The sequence below is a fragment of the Gouania willdenowi genome, chromosome 19 (assembly GCF_900634775.1).
Source record: "Gouania willdenowi chromosome 19, fGouWil2.1, whole genome shotgun sequence".
NCBI lineage: Eukaryota > Metazoa > Chordata > Actinopteri > Blenniiformes > Gobiesocidae > Gouania > Gouania willdenowi.
Window position 1 is genome coordinate 1959646 of NC_041062.1, and position 20102 is coordinate 1979747.

A 20102-nucleotide genomic window follows, 5' to 3' on the forward strand; every position below is an offset into this window, starting at 1 on the left:
AAAGTTTGCGGCCAAAGCATCAGAGCTGAGCAAGGTGGCAAGATAATTTGTGCTGCTTTGCTGAGCCGAAGGCTTTTAAAGTCTTAAGCAGGGGGAGAAAAAAAGGCTAGGTACCACAAACAAAATAAAAGAAGAAGGGAAAAAGTTCAGACGCATTGGAAACCAGGACTGTGGAAGTAATACGATCAAGAGACGGCTACTAAAATTTTGACACCTCTAATGCTGCATCTTTGAGTAGATTCTTTTTTTTTTTTTCTAATTTAAAAAATCTTACAACAAAAAAAAAAGGATCACAACATGGTAAGTCAGCACATTCTTTTTCTTTTGTTTCATCTTTTTGATCTTTTCAATTATCGCCATTTGAAGTTCAATAGTGGGTTTTTTTCTGCTGTGGTTGAAAGGCTCACAGCGGTGGTATGCTGGATGGTCGGATCACGGCTTTAAGAGTGGGCTTCCTCTCTTCAAGTCACCAGTTGGCCGGGTTGAATTTTTCTATTGCCAGCTCTCCTCAGTTGTATCCATTTTATTTGTATTTTTCGCTATTGTTGCTGCTGCTGTTGTCTCGTTGTTTGGCAAAGTTGACTTTGGATCCGAGGCTGGTTTTTCTCCTTAAGTCGTCTTAAAGAGAGTTGAGGAATGACGGGTTGAAGGTGCTGAAGCTGCCCTACAATGACGGCTCTCTCAGTGGTAAATGTTTGCCTTTTTTATTTTTGCTTTTTGTATTTGTGCTTTTTTTTTTTTCTCTCTGTATATTGAATTTTCGCTGTGTGTCCGTTTGCCCTGGATCGGATCGCTTTCCTGAACCTTTTTATTTCGGACACTTCTCCTGCCTCTGCGTTTGTGTTTTGGATTTTGCTTTTAATTTAGTGTGACTAGCGGTGAATGGAGCGTGGCTAGTTTTGGGGATTAATGACATGAAGAGAGACACCCCGCTGCTTGAGTTTAGCCAAGTTAGAGCAACTCCTATAGACTGCACTCCACTACCTTTATGTCTGCCAAGCCGCTGAAAGAAACCCCTTCTTTCGCTCCCTTTTTTTTGTTGTTCTTTCAACTTATCAAAGAAAGAGAGATGGACACAAAAGAGCTTATTAAGGGGGATATGAAGATGGGCGAGGGGGAAAGAGGCAGTCCTGGTCAGACGTGGAGAAGAGCAGCGCAGCCTAGGAGTGCGTTTGAATGCATGAGGTGGCTGAAAGTGAACAGCCGGCTCCGGCCACATGCCTGTGGTCGTCCCCCACTCTGGGACCCAGAGGGGCTGCAGTCCTGAGTCGGACTTACCGTGGCGCTCACACGCTCCTCCGGACGCTACTTTATCGGCTATCCAAACCCATCGGTTCTTTCCGAGGGGGGCTGCCGTAAATGAGGTGCTGCCCCCCAGTGGATTAGTGGCTGACATGGTGGTGGGAGTCTGCTTGGAGTCTGTGCACTACCATGAGTGCCAGCATGCTTCTTTTAACCAGGAACCGAGCAGCATCCCAAATACAGCTCTTTTAAATGGTAAGACTTTTCAACATTTTAATTCTGCCTGAATTTAATTCTCTGCTGCTTGTTTGACTCTAGATATTGTGTTTGGATGGACTTTATTTGTGGACATATTTCTGTGTTGCATTTGGCCATTTATACCACTTATGTTGCTAAATGACAGATTGACAATTTGGATAATGAAAGGCGCTGTTTGATTGCTGCGTCCTGACAGCCTGACAGCAGTGTATTATTCTAAGACATCAAACTAAACATGATTGTTTTTATTTAGTTTTTTCAATTGAAATACAATTACATAAAAACACATTTTTAACGTATTTTTATTATTATTAATAATTTGCTTTGAAACTTATTTTTCCTTTTAAATATGGGCAGATTTGATGGTTTTTCATCTCCTTTAATCTCCTGCTTGTGACAATATTTTAAAGACCTTTGTTGTGATTAAATGTCTTTATGTGGATTTTGTATTTTTAGTTAATCGTTTTTAAAATCTTTTTTTTTTTTTTTTAAACGTGTGCATTTTTATTCCCTTTTATTTTGGAATTTTCTTTGTTAAAGCTCAAAAAAGCTAGGACTTTGACATTGGACTTTTATTCTTTTAAATTAGTTTTTATTACACAAAAAGCAGTCATTATATTGTCTTTTTTTTAAAATTGAAATTAAATTATTTACTAAATTATTAGGTATGTAGTGTTTAGTGTCATGAGTTATTCTGTGTTCTTTTAGTTTTTTAATATTTTCCCACGCACGTTGGGGTCTCGTGCGAACATTTTTGACTGTGGCGTGGAATAGAGTATTTTCTGTGTGTGTTTGCGTTGATGATGTTGTTGTGGTCGGTTGATCGTAAGCTGTCCATCACTTTCGTGCGGCTGGGGAGTTTACTTAAGAAAGTGCTTGTGGGACAAAAGGAGATGGCAGGAGTGTGGCAGAGTGGCTGAATAGAGGGAGGGCAGGCAATTAGCCGCCACCTTGTCGGAGCTCTTTTACTTGTCAGGCTGAAGCCCCGGCTCTATTGTCCAAGTTGTGTAAAGGACATTCCCGGGGCTTTTGTTTTGGGTTTTTTTTGGGGCCTCCACTGCCTGCTGCAGGCCAAGAAAAGAGCAGGGTCGTAACACGGACAGCACGGCTAGAAAATAAAGAAAGCAACAGCACATTGAAATAAAAATTGTCTTATAAGGAGGAGAGAATTGTTTATTGTGCCTGAAAAAAATAACTCGGTGTTTAAATGGTACTTCACATATTATTTATATTTGCAACTTTATTTTTACATTTTAAAAAAAATTAAAGTTTCATAATATTCCTGAATATTATTGGTAAATAATATATTGAAATTGTAATTTAATTGTTGTGATAATTAGTCCTGCTGTAGTAAAATGATTAGGGAAGATAATTTAAAATCTCAGTAATTACCTAATTCAAAAATAATGATAATTTAAATATTTAAATTGTTATTTAAAGTTGTTTTTTTTTTTTTTTAAAGCTATTGGGAGTCAATGTTTTTTGTAATATATTCTATAAAAATGATTATAGAATTTAAAAAAAATGAAACAAAATGCCTATTATATGTAGGTATATTTGTTTTTTTAAATGTTTAATATGTCAAATTAAATGATAACTTTTTTTAATTTAGCTTTTTTGACTAAAGGAAATGTGTATTAGAATAAAAAAATACTCATTTGATTTAAAATACATAATAATGTTAATATTTTTGTCTAACAATTATAGTTCAAACTATGTATTTGATTTTATTAAATCTAAAATTTGAAGACATCCCTTTAAATGGACATAACAATTTGTTAATATAAAATTTTGATGACTTAAATCCTATTATTTAATTTTAGGTTTGAGAGGAATAATGGGATTGTGAATGTAGAGGTAAGTATGGGGAGGGGTGGGAGGGTCTGTTCACGTGGACCTTGAATTGTGGGGTTGTGGGGATCAGAGGTATATCAGGGACTTAGGAGAATTGTCCTCCCATCTCAGGTAATATTTGAAAAAACAAAAACAAATGTGGGTGAAAGTAAAAGAAAGTGTGCGTCAAAAGGTGGAACCTTTATGTCGGAGTGCAGACTTTTCTTTCTCCCACTGGAGAGCGGTTTGAAGAGCAGACTGTCAACTTCTCAGATAAAGTGACTTGGCCACACGTTGCTGAGTCTGCCCTCTCACTAGATGGTGTTGTGTCTTTCTCTTTTTCTTTCTCTCTTCTTTGTCTCGTTCTCCCGCTTTGCTCGATTTACCTTGTAGCCAAATCTTTTCAAGCTACCAGTCCGTCTCAGGGCATCCTGGAGGCACAGAAGAGCCCACACACACACACACACACACACACACAGTACACACAAACATGCACACACAAAGGCACGCAGACACTCTTGAGGACTCCCGGTACAAACACAGGCCCTACGTAGGGCAGGGATTTGGGTAATAACTTATTTGTGAGTGTATATACAGTTTTTTTTGGTGCAGTGTTGCCGTTGGGAAGTTGACTGCATTGCTGAGATGCTGCTGGCAGTAGATTTTCTTCCTCATTCTGACTCTTGCACATTTCGTCACCAGCATCCAAACTTTCCCAGAGACTGCTGGTTGTTGAAAGCATGAGGTTCCTCAAGTTAGAATCAAAACATTTGGAGGGTTTTTCTACTTTTAGGATGGATGTGGGGGTGGATTGTGGTGACTGTGTTTGTCTTTATGTTGAGAACAAGGCGTTAAACACTGAGAACCAACAAAAGGTCAAAACCTATAAGAGAACAATGGTCAGCGGGATGTGGCGCCTTATGTAAAGCAAAAAGGGACAATAAATATAGTCAATTGCTACACACTCCTGTACAGAGGAGCAACGAGCCAAGACGTAAACAGACAAAGGTGGAGAAAAGAAGCGGACAGAAGAAACTGAGGGAAAATTGGTGCTGGCGGGGGCAGGTGGAAGTAGACGAACGAGGAGACGAGGGTGGGGGTGGGACTGAGGGGGTCATGTACCCACGGGATGGAGCTCCAGCCAGGCCGGAGGAGGAGTCGTCCTGGGCCCCCGGGCTCTCGCTCCTGCTGGCACCTCCTGGATCACGGGCCTGCTCCCTTGGTTGGCTTCACCGTCTCTGCTTCTTCTTCCCACCGAAGGCTTTTAGCATTATTTTGACAGGTTGTTGTTGTGTTGGTAGACGGGGAGAGAAAAGGATGTGAAGTAGAGAGAGGAGGGGGTGTTTAGTCTGAGAGAAGTGGTCATCATCACATTTATGAGCCGTTTTAAAACACTGAAAACTTTTTATAATGCAAGCTTGTTTTAGATTATACAGATTTTTCACCTCTCAAGTCACCCACATTACTTTTATTACACCTTCAAAAGTACATTTGCTTTCCGTAATACACCTCACATGCCAATGTTTTATTTGATCCTGTTCATTTCTTAAACATGAAATGTAAAATAAGATTTCAATAACCTCCAAGATTAACATATTCTTTTGTCGATGTTGCCATCCAATTCAAATTCCTAATTGCTTGGCTTTTAACTGAAATTCTGAGGGGCTGATTACATTTCAAAAGGCAGAATTCAGCCGGCCTCTTAACACTCTGAAACACCTCTCGGAGAAGCTCTTTTTACTCAGGTATGGGAGTTCAAGAGGCTGTTTACACTGAAAAGGGGAAAGAAGCTTTAACACACATGTCTGTAAGAGGTGATTTGTCTTTGCCGAATACAACAAGTTCTAGCAAATACCACTTCATATTGAAGCTATCAGTGCATGGTTTTATTTATCTATGACGCATGCGAACATGTCCTTTCTGCGATTCTATTTGATGTGCCGACTATCAAAGATGGGAAGTGGAAATAAATGGCGACGAACGACTTGAATGCGAGTGAAGAGAGCAGGAGGAAGGGGAGCAAAGGCTCTGGCCCACATAATATTTTTGTTCAGCACTCTGATCAAGCACGCGGCATGTCACTGCAGCAAAGTGAATAGATTAACTTTTAAATACACTGTGGTCTCGAGAGCCTCTTGCCCTTAGAGATGCATCTTCGTCTGCAAGAGGAAACTGAACAACACCTCCACATGTGGTTTCAAAAAAATTGTGGAGGGTTTTCAAGTCTTTCTTTTGAATTTATTTCATCATCTCTTTTTTAAAAAAATCAGTAACAGCTAAAACGTAATACTCTTAATAAGGTTTTTGGATTCGGACAAGGGTGTGAAGTTGAGTTGGTGGAAATGAGGATTGAACCCCCAAAGGACACAGCTATTTGTTGTAGCATTGTGTGTTTCAAACTCCCTCTGCCTTGAATGTGGTCCACTTGCACATTTTGGAAGCTATCTGGCAGCGTTTTTTATTTCTGCTTGCTTTGGAATTTGGAGGAAGCCAATCCATCACAGCGCTGTCATCCCCACATCTCTCTCCCTCTCCACCCAGCCTCACTACAGCTCATTACCGCCCCGCAAGCTGTTGTGACAACTCATCATATCATGACATAAAGCAGAGAGACACAGGCTCGGGCCCCCCTCTTCCCAGCCACCCACTGGGCCTTCAAGGTCGCCACCTTCACATTTGGGGCTCAAATTGGCCCTGCGAGGTGCCACCAGGCGGAAATGCAAGGCCAACAGCTTTTTCCTGTCTGGCCTCTACCTCTCTGTCTCCCTCTGTCCTGCTGTCACTCTTCCTTTTTTTTTCATGGCTATCCCGAGGGGCACAGCCTCAAAGACATTAGTGAAGTTTTCTCACCAGAAAAGATGGTATAATGTAGACATTAGGAATAAGTGATCCTACAAGACACATACCAGTTTTCTTGTAAAAATGTTCCACATATTGACTATTAAGTGTACAGAGCAAGTAAAGCTGAGGAAAACAAGGCTGAGGTGACTACTACAGCCTCTGTTTGTTGCTGCTATTCCAGAGACATTCTTTTTTAGCAGTTGGGTTGTATGGGTCCAGGTTGTGTAAAGACTAAATGTGCCTTTTGATGTTCATACAAGGTGGTGCCTTTAAATCTTATTTCCAGATCCCTTGGAGTGAAATCTCCATGCTTTGAAATTCTGATCTCTGTATCTTAAGAGCATCACGTCTGACTTCTTACTATATTTGTTTGTTGTAGCGACTGAGGTGGTGGGAAGGATGCAAGTCAGCGGGGGTGTTAGGGGCCAGGAAGTGCTCTTTCTTTTCACATGGCTTTTTGTAGAGCAGGGATAGCAAAGCCTCCCACGTCGCCCGCTTTAGTTTTCTTGTTCAGCTGAAGCACCCAGCAGCCTGCCAGACGAGTCCCAGGGCTGGTATTGTCCCAGAAAGGCCACGAGGCAAGAACTGGGCCTCCATTCCACTAGGACCGGCTGGTGCCTAGTGAGTGTACATGGAAAGACATCAAGACTATTAGTGTAAAGCGTATCTTGATGTGTAGTTTCAGTAAAAACTTCTAATTAAATGTTAATAGGGAATATTCTTGTGAGAAGTACAATTCAAGAACCAAGAACTGTTACCAAAGCTTAAGTTTCTTACTTTGCTGGATATTATGTTTAGTCGCCTTCTGCAGAGGATGGAGTTGACTGGAGTCTGCAGTCAATCCAGTCCTTTGCTATTTGCATCTCCTGGACTTTCCAGAAAAAAACAGCCACACTCTTACAGCAAAAGTGACAGAGATGTAAATCATCTGGCCTCTAGCTCTCTCTCTCTCTCTCTCTCTCTCTCTCTCTCTCTCTCTCTCTCTCTCTCTCTCTCTCTCTCTCTCTCTCTCTCAGTCCCATAGACTTTTAAAACCTCTCTCTAAATGTGGACTCATTGGAAGGGCATTTTGAACTGTCTTGTCAATGGCCCGGGGTCCCTGGACAAAAGAATTAATTTAAATGGCCACTAAAGCTTTTCAGCACAGAGGGATGAAGAATTGACAACATTTTTTCAGTTCATTACCCGAGGGAGGTGTGGGTAGTTGTGAAGTAGGAGGTTAGGAGGTGAGAGATGGTGAGGGGAGGGGGCACAAGAAAGGGAGAAAGGAACAGAGGCCACCTTCCAGCATTCAGCTGCCGACTCATTGGCCGCGTTAGGCAGCTGACAAAACTTGATAGTTCTTCCCCCCTTTTTTTCTTCACCCACTTCTTTGGGTGTGCAGATTAGGGCAGGGATTCTTATGCAACACCAAGTTTCTTGGTTGGTCTTTCTTTTTAAGGCCCCCCCCCCCCCCTCCCCCATATGTACCGGCCCTGACACACAAACACAAATACACACCCCAGCACGAACCCTCTCTCTTTCTATTCGCCCTTCTCCCCTCCCTAGCCTTTTCAGCTCAGGGCTGTGAATGAGTCCCAGGAGTCTCTCTGCCTCCCTGGAGTTCTGCTGGGGTTCATTAATCTTTCATTGGGACCACGGCAATAGGGAATGCTCCCCTTTACAACTCTGCACACACTCTCTCCCGACTACCCCCACTGCAACCACTATAGGATAGCGGTCTAGATAGCCACACTTTTACCACCATAACCACAGAAAACGTCTGACGGTGTTCTAGGCTATCTTAAAAAGCTGTTATTACCTCCAGAGTGGGCGACTGATTAGTTTAAAGTATTCACATCTTACCCACACTTTACATTTGTGTTGTCAAATAATGTCAGACAACTGACGATTTTTCTGTATGCCTCCTTAACACACACACACACACAAACACACACCTCGCCCATTAATGTTTTTCAAAGTCTGTTGGAGATGTGCCACATTGGAGTCCCCCCCCCTTTTTTTCTTGCATGGGTTAAAGTTGCTAATGAGGGTGTGTGGCCTATGAGAAAGAAGAGTGATGAACACACATACACACACACACACACACACACACGCAGCTTGGTGTCTCCCTCCTCTCCCCCCTGAACACATCATCCATGTTATGATAAGCCTGATTAGTGCTGCTTCTTTGACTGCTGAGGGCAGGATAAGGATGTGGCTCGAGCAGCCTCTGCCACTAGCCTAATCTATCAGCAAAGCTCTAATCTGGTTATTTTGTGGATGAGGGACTGTGTGTGTTACTCTCTCTGTCCCAGCCTGCCCTGATGAGAGGGGCTGAGCTCTGGTTAACACGGGGGCCCATGGCAGCACACCCCTAAAGCTCCACTGTAATCTTTGAGTAATTGAAAAAAGGGGTCTGCACCACTTAGGAGCACAAAGAGAAGATTACATAGCCAAAACTAATTTGGCAAAAATGCAGAAATGGATTTTCAGCCCCACCTCTTTGCTGCTAACCCTTTTATTGCAATACACCCATACCCTCCATGCACTGGGCCCTGGGGGAATAAGCAGGAGAAGGGGGTAGGGGGGAGACTGGAGGGTTCGAGAGCAGAGTGGAGAGCTGACTGGGGATTCGAATGGCTGTTGGTTTACACGTGCTGCCTTGATTCTGTGGTTTACCAATGATCGATTACCACACAGACGTGATTTTAATTACAAACCACACCGATGGTTTGGTGGTTTTGTGCCTCAAGGACAGACACAATCTGATAGGTCTTCTCCTGAGAATGTGCAGTGTGAGCTGTAATTATGTGGCTAGCGCTCACAATCTGGCAAGTCAAATATCAACAGTCTGACCTCCTCCTTTTCTCTCTGTCTTCTTCTTGTTTCCAGTCTAATAAGGTTCCAGTGGTACAGCACCCTCACCATGTGCACCCTCTCACACCTCTGATCACCTACAGCAATGAGCACTTCACACCGGGGAACCCCCCACCACATCTACAGACAGACGTGGATCCCAAAACAGGTAAGCCTTTATGTATCTATGTAGAATGTGTCAATAAAGATGTCGACTTTGTATCACCTGGTGTTTGATTCGAAAGTGAACTCTTGAGTTTTGACTTGTTGATACATACCTATAAATAAAGAACGCTGACCTCTGATAGGGTTAGGTTTACTTCAACTTGTAGACACCAATTTAGTTAGTCTTACAATACAAGTACTAAATGTATTAGTAGAAATTGGCTCTGAGGAATTTTGTCTTAACTCACTAATCGTGCTAATCTTTGTTAAATGGGTTTAGAAGAAATAAGCTTTTTTCCATTAACACCAAGGACCTGGGCAGTGGTTTATTAGCAACATGTTCAATGACATTCCAAAACATCCATGACCACTAATGCTTGTATTACCAGCGCTCACAACCTAATGTATACTGGAGCCAGGGGCAGACTGCCCGTCAAGTATTCGGGTTGTTTTTTTTCGTGATTCAAAACAAAAGCTGGAGTTGTAGATTTCCACTTCAGGGCGGTGTTTCTGTGTTCCAGCTGATGTTTGCAGGTCATTTCATTCATTTTGAGAGCATCTTGACCCAGCATTTAATTCTGCTAAATGTCATTCAGCTCCTCAGCGTTGTAGGCAATAATGTTCACTTTTATTATGATGGCTCATACAGAAGAGAAATAATGTGCCAGCTGCTGTTTAATGCAGTGCTTAATGGGGCTGCGTAATTGGGCACAGTGTTTAATTAATTAATGAGCTCTATTAGGTCTTGAGCGCTTGGGCTGCAATGGGATAAAGTTGCCTTAGCCTTGGTTTTTGCCAGTAGGTTGTGTTGCACTGTTATTCGTATTCCGGGACAAGTTTATGTTTTTCTCAGAAGCTGGGATAACTGGGATCAGGCTCCAGCTTTGTTTGCAAATGTTAACACGAGCCACAAACATTCTCCCTGCTGTACGTTCTATGATCCGAATATCTGCAACAACAAGGGCTAGTCAGGCTAACCATCACAGGCGACACCGAGAAAGCTCCTGATCTCGTTGGCGTCCGTCTCCACATTGGTTCCCGTGCACTGCTGCACTGTACACGCGTCAGGTGTTCCCAGGTTCAGGTTTGTCAGGTGAAACTGGCGGCGACAAGGCGCTCATTCAGTCCAGCGTGTCTGTGCAGTTGCCATCATGACAAGTGGAACAAGACGGCGGCGGATGTGCAGACAGAGAAAGAGACGTCCCGAAATCTAACATCCTACACTTTTTTCTCACTGAAATAAAAAAAACAACAACAACAAAATGACTTAATACGATACGTATTAGGCAGGGTTGGGATCAATTACATTTTTCAGTTACAATTACGTCTTCAATTATCCATGCTCAATTACAACTCAATTATGATTACGGTGACCGACATTTTTTCCATTTACAATAAAAAATTCCAAATACTATTTTCCTCCTGAATGTCAAATCCAATTGCATTCTCAATTACTGAAGTTCAATTACAATTAATCACAATTACTGAAGTGGAAATAAATAAAACGTAACGTTCCTCTTGTGTTAGCTTCCTGTTAGCATCACTGACCCATGTCTTAAATCAGCTGTAAAATACACTAAAATGTTTAATTAAATTGTAATTGAAAGTATTCATATAATTTTTTTGCTAATTACAATTACAAAGTCAAGTATCTGAACTCAATTACAATTCAATAATGATTATAACAGCAATAGATTTGTTTCAGTCATGATTACAATTATATTTACATCATAATTGTAATTAATTATCAATTACACAATTATAGGTTTTTAACTCCTTTAATCAGGGTTGGGGTATATTATAATTGTAATCGTGTAATAGATATGGCATAGATATGATTGTAATTGTAATTTAAAAACTCTGTTGCTGTCTTAATTGCAATAAAATGGTAATTGAGTTGAGATAATTCACTGTAATTGTAATTGCCACAAAAAAATTATAAAAATTGTCAATTATAATTTAACACAAAACTGGGGACCTATGTTACAGTTCTATGTACAGTTTGACACATATGTAGTTATTAATTATTAAAATATGTTTCACATCAAACACATTTAACAATTTCAAAAATGACACAAAAAAAGCTCAGACGCCCACATCAAAAATATTAAAACCTATATATTCATTGATTATGAAGCCTAACAAGGTAATCAATAGATGCGAAAGAAATTTGATGATAGATATTTGTTTTTAGTGTATTTTACAGTTGATTGAAGACTCGTTAGCATAGGAGATGCTAACAGAAAGCTAACACAGGAGGAAGGTTAACTTTTATTAGGTTATTTATTTCAGGCTCAGTAATTGGGATTAATTGTAATTGAACTTAAGTAAGTAAGTAACGTAATTGTAATGGAACTTTCTGAAGATAAAAAAATAATAGTAATTGAATTGTAATCGGACATGGATAATTGAAAACGTAATTGTAACTGATGTAATTGACCCCAACCTTGCTTTTAATCAACCATCGATCGAAATAGACATGATCGTTATTTTTAAATCACGCTTGGAAAACTCATATAAGTAAAAGGGTTGTTCATATAATTAGAATATCATGTACCCCCCCCCCCCCCGACTAAAGCCCGACGTGTTCCCTTTAATTGTATTAATCTCTTGATTCTCCAGACAACCCTGGTGTTTTTCCCCCTCACCTGTCTCCACTCTGCGCCCCCACCCCCCCCAACCCCCCAACGCTTTGTGCCACGTTGCCACCTCAAAGGCTTTTGATCAGAAAGTGTGATTTAGCACTGTGTACATGCGAGCAACAAGCCCTCCTTCCTCCTCCTCATCCTCACATCTGCACTCCTGTGATGTCGGCCATGTTCAGATGTGACGCTCGACAAAGAACAAATTCAGCGCTTGACAAAGATTTGGTCTTCTCTGCCTGTCCACCTCCTCATCGCCTTTTTCTCCACAGGAATTCCAAGGCCTCCACATCCTCCAGATATATCTCCTTATTACCCACTGTCACCTGGCACTGTCGGCCAGATCCCCCATCCGCTAGGATGGTTAGTACCACAGTAAGCAAATCCTTTTTTTTACTCCTCTTTCTATGTAATTGTCTTGTGGGGGAAAGCTATATCTGTGTACATATTGCATAAGGTGTGTGTGCTCAGTCGAGCTATTAAAACTAATGGTAAAGAACAGAATGTGTTTGTTTTTGTTCACACTGCTGGGCTTTATGTAGACAACTGTAAAACTTTCCTTAAGCTTTACTTTGGACCGATGCAGCCCATTGGCTCACTTTTGGGCCCTTAGCGGCCTTGACTTTGCTATTTTGTGGCAAATACTATTTTGCATGTCTGTGTATGGTTCAATTAGGGTAATGAACTGTGATTGCCCGTATTTTACCCACAATTCCACATAGGGGTTCTCCCCTGGTAACTCTTGTCAACACTTGTTAATCTGACAAAAGGCTACAAATTAAGCTCTGTTAATTTAATGTTTTCTCACTGCGATCTAAATACCAAGAGAGGCCCTGAGCGCAGCCATGGCGCCCTTTGATTTGCTGCACTTTATTTTGGTATAAATTTACATTCATTATTGTTTGTCTTTGGATGTGTAGACCTCAATTAGTGTGATGGCTCCATTAAAGAGACCCGCGCTTCGTCTTTAATTATCACAACAAAACACCTAGTTCCAGCTCGGGGAGGAACCGGGCCCCACTCTGTCGACACAGAGCGAAGGGTTATGAAATTTAATTAGCCATCGCTATCAAGATTTGTGGCATTCAGATTGTTCAGAGTTTTCCTTCCCTTTGATCCGCGCTCTGCAATCCCCAAGATTTTTGTCCTGATCAAATGAGAATAAAGAGGGCCCACGTTGGGATGAAGTGAGAGACAGAGGGCTTTTGCTTCCCCTCTTCCATCAACCTCGTTCCTTTACCTTTTGTCTTTCTTCTTTTCTCCCCCCCCCCCCACACACACACTTCCTAGGCAAGGTCAACCTGTTTATCCAATCACGACAGGGGGTTTCAGACACCCCTACCCAACTGCGCTCACTGTCAACGCATCCATGTCAAGGTGAGTTAAGCTCTAGGAGCACACTCTTTACTCTTTTGCACCCACTCATACATCCATTTGTGTGTTTTGGGTGAGGGGGGGGGTGAGGGCAATGCACAACTCACACTCATCACAACTGTGTTCAAAAAGCCAATCCTCCAGTGTGGAACTCCAGCTAGCATACTCAAATATTAATTATATTTATCATTTTCTAATGAGGCCCCTGAAGAACGTTACCCCCCCCCCCACTGCATGTCAGGAAGATCTTAAATGAGCCTGGGCATGTCCTTGCTGAGAATTTCAACAGCCAGACACACACACACACACACAAACAAACAGCAACACTTTAAAGCGGACGACATGATGTAAGCTGGGCCCCCCCCCCCCCCCCGACACGTGCCCAGTGCATCGGTCCCACCCACAAGGGTCCAGTTCAAGTACTGCAGTGGACTTAAATGTGCACCCATGGGACGAGAGCATGTGGATATCTATCTGCTGCTGTCTAAACATTACACACACACGCACACACGAGTCTATTTATCAGGCGGTGTTTAGCTACGTATCGTTCCCTTGAGGAGCGCGTGCTCTATGTTGTTTGAGGAGCAAAGGTAATTCATTTCCGATGCTTTAAAGCTTGTGATTTGTGGCTGAGACGAGTGAAAAAGTCAAACATCCTCCCGTAGCTCCTCCTACTGGCCCCTCCCTGCAGAGGCGGGGGCTGGAACCAGGGTTGGGGTCAATTACATTTTTCAGTTACAATTACGTTTTTAATGACAGTGACCAGCATTTTTTCCAATTAAACTACAATATTTTTTTATCCTCAGGAAGTCAATTCAAATTACATTCTCAATTACTAAAGTTCAATTACAATGAATCACAATTACTGAGCCTGAGATATGTAACCTAATAAAAGTTAAGCTTCCTCTTGTGTTAGCTTTCTGTTAGCATCTCTAATGCTATCAGGTCCTATATCTGCTGTAAAATACACTAAAACCTAATATCTATCATGTAATTTATTTCATATCTATTGATTACCTTGTTAGGCTTCCTAATCAATGACAATATTGGTATTAATATTTTTGGTTTGGGCGTGTGAGCCTTTTTTGTGTCATTACACCCCTAGATTTTAATTCTTTTTAAATGGTAAAATGTAGGAAAGCTTTATATGAAACACATTTGAATAATTATTAACTATATATGTGTAGTAGAACTGTACATAGAACTGTAACATGGTTCCCCAGTTTTGTGTTTTTTTGACCATTTTTATAGAATTTTCATGGCAATTACAATTTAAAAAGTCCATTAGCTGAACTAATTTACAATAAAATTACAATTATGATTATGCCATAAATGTAGTTAATTATAAATTATGTGATTACAATTATAATTGACCCCAACTCTGGAAGGGTTTGGTTTAATTAAAGTCTGATTGGACTTCTGAAACTTTGTTGAATCACGTAGAAACATAGATCATTGTTTCTCAAATGGGGGTACGTGTATCCCTTGGGGTACGCGATAGAACTACAGGGGGTTCTTGAGAGAGAGGGAGTAGAAAATTAACAAATAAGGTGTGAGTTGGTCCCACCCCCAGGCGTGAATAGATAAAAACTATAGAAATAAATCTATTCAGGAGCCACTAAGTCAGTGTTTTCAACCTTTGGGTCGGGAGCCGATGTGGGGTCCCCGGGAAATTTCTGAAAAATTAAAATAGATTTTTTTTTTTTTAAATGTTTTAATTATTATTATTATTATTTTTTTTTTAAATTAAAACAACACACAATATTAAACAACTGTATTTCGATACTTTCACTTTGTGAAATATAAATGTAGTTCAACTAAAATGCAGTAAAACAAATAAATAAATAAATAAATGAATAAATAAATAAATAAATAAATAAATGAATGAATAAATAAATAAATAAATAAATAAATAAATAATCTGAGCTCAAAAAATGATCGAAAACTAATTTTGTCTTTGGGGTCACCAGAATCATTTATATATATATATATATATATATATATATATATATATATATATAAAAAAAACCATTGCACTAAATACTGTTTCATTCCACTTATTTACTAAATTATGTCCTTTAAAATGTCGTTTATATCATCATTATTATGCTCTATAGATGTTTTTAAATAGTTTAAAGTAAAATTTTATAGTCGTACAGAATGGGGTCCTTGAGCCAAAAAAGTTTGAGAACCCCTGGTATAGATCTAATTATTACAGAACCGTAAAGTCAAGATTCTTGGTGTATTTACGATCCAGGCGCAGCATCTGGTCTGACATTGGCATATGGCGTCAGTGCCCAGCCAACTTTGGACTTTAAGTGACTGCTAATGTGGTCCCTTAGTGACAGCCTCTACATTGTATTTATCTTATTTCCAGTGCTGCTAATTGAATATGCTGACAGGGGGGGTGTGTGGGGAGGTGGGGGGCTGGCCATGGGGAAGAGCTAATGCCCTGTGATGAGGCCCCTAATTGAATTAGTATAACTGAATAGATGGAGGGCTCTGGGAGTTCTCTGGTGAAGGGGAGGGTTTAGCAGATTGATTCTCCCTTGTAAAAACAACCCCCCTTAAATCAAACTTTAAAAAAAAAACAACTAATAAAATAGCTGATAAAACTTAGTTACATATCGTCTAAATGTGATGGACTTGTCAGTTTATTTTTTTAACATTGTTTAAAGAACTCTTTAATGTACACCAAAATGTGAAGTTTAAATTGTAAAACGAGCAAAGCATCAGAAATAAATGAATAAAAAGGCCTAAGATGATGAAGATGAGCTGTTCCGTATTTGGCCCCTGAACCAAAATTAGTTTGACACCCTTGAGCTACAGCTCCAATCACTGGGCCATACTGGTTTGATTTGGCAGGCTTACTAAAGCCAGGTTAAAGACATCTTGGGCTTATACTTTAAGTGAGTATCTGTCACATGTTCCGTAGCCGCGGCTGAATTAAGATGCAGAGAAGGAATGTGCTGCTGTGTAATACTGCAGCGAGTAGCGAACACCTATGGCCTGTTAAAAAATGCATTCTTACAAAAAGGGAGGACGAGTGCCAAGGAGAGGAGGGACAAATGAAAGATCCCATTTGTAATAATGGGGTTGGAGCCCATACAGGTCTCCTGTACTTAGGTGTGTGTGTGTGTGCGTGCACGCACGTGAGTGTGTGTTTGACAGGTGGGTGGATGTGAAGGCCTCTTTGCCCCCTGTGCTTAAGCCTGCCCTTTGATATTTCTACCCATCATCATCCCGCTCTATCGCTCTCTTTTTTTTTTCCTGAGGAACGGTGGGAATCGCATGGGGGCCAGATCATTATACATTAAACAGACACGGGGGCTACAGCTTCACACTGGCAATTAAATGGCGCTGGCTGACACTGGCCTTGCTCCACCACCCTGACACCTCCCTACCCCAGCCAGCTTCACCCCGACAGCCATTCTTACCTTTCCGATTGAGACGTAGGAGCCCCAGGGTTGGAGGGGGGGTGGGTTTTATCCCTCTCTGTTACTGATGAGCCCACTGATCATCATCATGATGATGGCAATGATGCTGATGATGCCCCCACGCTTCAAAGGGATGGCCGTCATGTTTAAACCATAACCTGGGCCACAAGGAGGGGAGGATGGGAGAGAGGAAGAGAAGGAGTGCGGAGGTGGTGAGGGGACAGGGAGGAGGAGGAGGAGGAGAAAAAATGGATCTTGGAACAGAGGAAATTTTAACAAGTGCACAGAGAGAAAGAGGGAGGGTGAACAGGGAAATGAAGCGAGTGAAGAAAATGCAGCAGCCTTAATGATGGGCGATACACAGCCTCTGCTGCCGAGCTTCCCATCAACGGATGACATGGCACAAACACCAGTGTGTCAGTGATGAAGGGAGAAGAGGGGAAAGGAGAAAAAGAGGAAAAGAGTTTCAGGGGGAAGCACTGGCACTCCCCTGAGATGGGCCTCCAACAGAAACTAGTTGTTCCCGGCGAGTTTATCCTCATCATTATATTCTGGCTCGGAGCCATGGAGCCAGACACAGTCAGATAATGAGCTGCGCTTTTTTTTTTTCTCTTTCTCTTTTTTAAGGAATTATTTCTCTCTTTTTCTATTCGCCTTCATCTTCCTCTCATCTCTTAAATTTGTGCTAACAGAGGCAGTAAACATACACATGCAGATATACATGTGAGGGTGGGAATAATCTCACATATGTAATTAGTGTCATAGGTTCACTGATACAGTACAGACATATCTTGGGCTGTTGTGGTTATTTAGATGATTTTATGAAGGAGGGTTTTGTGGAACAGCTGGAGATGATGAAATGGTGATTGTAGGGTAGAAGGATGGGGATGAACATTTGGCTGGCGGTGCAAAATTGGCTGAAAAGAATGTCAGCAAACGGGCTTTTAATACCTACAGATCATTTTTTATCCACTTTCTTTAAAAAGAAAATATAATGGCCTATGCCCAAACCTCCAAACCCTCCAAACCTTGGCATCAGTTCAACTAGCAGTACTCAATTACAACTGAAACGTAGTGAAACTATTGGCATTTACAATCAAAGGAAACAGGATTAAAAGCAGATTGGTGCTGGAGTCTTAATTAGGATTTATCATCTCTCCTCTTGTATATAACACATATTTTAGGAGACAAACAGGTTTAGACTATTGAGTGTGAAACATATACTAAAAGTATCAATGATCTTTGAATCAATCAGTGATTAACGTACATTTTCCATTAATCTCAAAGGTATTATTAATAAGGACAGTGTCAAGTAAATCTGACCAATTTCAGTTTTGCGTAGCAATTGCAATATTTGTTCATGTCTGCAGGGGGCAGTAGGTAGCACTGCTGGTTTAGATTAATCATCTAAACTGCACGGATATATGTATTTAATGCATTAAGTTTAGCATTGCTTATTCAAGGTATACACTGATTAAAAATAACAATATGGTTATGAATGATGTTTGTTTTGTAAGGCTGTCATTTTCACTACCATATTATGAAAAGCCTGCGTTTTTAATTATTTAAATACAGAATTTTGTGTTTAATGACATAAACATGAACATAACATACATGTATTCCACTAAATATACTCATTTTCATCATCACATCAGCATGTTGTAATACTTACATGATATTTTTATGTCTGTGAAGATATTTTGCTTAAATACGTATTGATTTTGAAATGGATTGTGTTACAAAAAAACAGTTGTTTACTATTCCATTGTGGCCTAGAATTCAGCGTTAGACATTTTCATCTAAATGTTTGTTTCTACATTTGCTGTATGTCTTTATCCTGATCAATTCCACTGTCAAGTAAATAATTTACCCCCCAAAAAAAGAAAGCATTTGTATTTTGACTTGATAAAGAAAGTAGAATTTGGCCTCAGTGTTGCATTTGTATGTTCCATCTTCTCATTTCACCTGTGTCCATTCTGACGATTTACACAGTCTTCTGTCCTCTAGGTTCCCCCCACACATGTTACCCCCTCACCACAGTTTGCACACTACGGGCATCCCTCACCCTGCCATTGTCACACCCAACGTCAAGCAAGAGTCGTCCCACAGTGACATCAGCTCGCTCAACAGCTCGTGAGTAGACACGTCGCTGCCCGTTTAGCGTTAGCTCAAGCTAACTTTAGCTTTGCTTTAACTCAGTTTTGCCCCGTTTTACAGGAAACAGTCGGACGCTAAAAAGGAAGAGGAGAAAAAGAAGCAGGTTCACATAAAGAAGCCTCTGAATGCCTTCATGCTGTACATGAAGGAAATGCGAGCTAAGGTGGTGGCTGAGTGCACACTGAAGGAAAGTGCTGCCATCAACCAGATCCTGGGGCGACGGGTGAGTTCCTCTCAGACACACGACTGGACTCTAAAGTCAGGGTCCCCCACGGTCAGGAAAGTCCTGGAAAAAAATAAAAACTATTTTAATGCTTAAAATGAAACCTTTGCTATTACTATGGGACGTTAAACAAGTCCCATTGACCCTATCACCTTGTGTTGTACATCGCTTTTAATAAATGTCTTCAAATTGAAATTGTAATCTAATTACATTCAATAGCTGATGCATCATTACTTTAAAAAATAATGCAAAATGGGCGTCAAAGACAATAAACAATGCTATATGATGGATAAGTTATGGACACAACGAGCCACATTTTAGCTACTAACTATGGTACACAGTCAGACCTCTGTTACACTAGAAAGGCCCGCTCATTTTTATGCTCTATTGGTCTTAAATAGATCTTAACAATTCAAAACTAAGTCAGTTTTGAAAAGTCATTGTGAGAAAAGTGTGGGAACCCTGTAAATTTGTTATAACTTAGGACCAGGAAGAAGATTCAGAGATTTATTTGATTTTTAATTTCCAGTGGCACGCCCTATCGCGGGAGGAGCAGGCCAAGTACTATGAGCTGGCCAGAAAAGAGCGACAGCTCCACATGCAGCTGTACCCGGGTTGGTCAGCACGAGACAACTATGTAAGTTTTTAATTTTTCAAGTCATAACCACCTCTGCTTCTCCCCGTTCACCAGGTCTCATAGTGAAGTTGTTTTTCTTTGTTGGTATTTCTTATTGGAGCTCAAACCGACCAATGGATTGGCTCGGCCTTACCTACCACCTTGTGTTGGAATAACGAAGCCCAGTCAAAGCATTAAATAATGGAACAATATTTTATCTTCAGGCTCTATGTTTCAGACTCGTCTCTGTGAGAAAGAATAATAGATGCAACATTTGTTTTGAAGCTTTTTATCAGTATAGATGCAACTCTACGTCACTCAAATCTAAAGTAATAACTAAGAGCATATACTGTACACCATAGGACAAAGGTTTTTCTGGTTTTTTGAGGCTTTATTGAAGCTGACATCTTAAACTTCTTTTCACTAAAAGGTTTTGTTGTTTCCTTGGATGTAGATTTACATTATTCTGGCCTTTT

The 20102-nt window shown here is 40.7% G+C and overlaps 1 protein-coding gene across 26 annotated transcripts in view; it reads left to right on the forward strand.

The window, feature by feature from the left end:
- The window catches only part of tcf7l2 (transcription factor 7 like 2), a 92186-nt gene that overhangs the window by 62902 nt on the left and 9182 nt on the right, over window positions 1-20102 (forward strand). For 17 of the 26 annotated variants that reach the window (XM_028477203.1, XM_028477209.1, XM_028477208.1 and 14 more), the window contains 6 exons: window positions 9049-9181; window positions 12092-12194; window positions 13110-13196; window positions 18623-18763; window positions 18848-19010; window positions 19540-19647. In XM_028477203.1, the coding sequence (XP_028333004.1) occupies window positions 9049-9181; window positions 12092-12194; window positions 13110-13196; window positions 18623-18763; window positions 18848-19010; window positions 19540-19647 (735 nt within the window). The remainder of the gene's footprint in view (window positions 1-9048; window positions 9182-12091; window positions 12195-13109; window positions 13197-18622; window positions 18764-18847; window positions 19011-19539; window positions 19648-20102) is intronic. The other 9 variants (XM_028477205.1, XM_028477206.1, XM_028477214.1 and 6 more) reach the window with 1 other exon arrangement.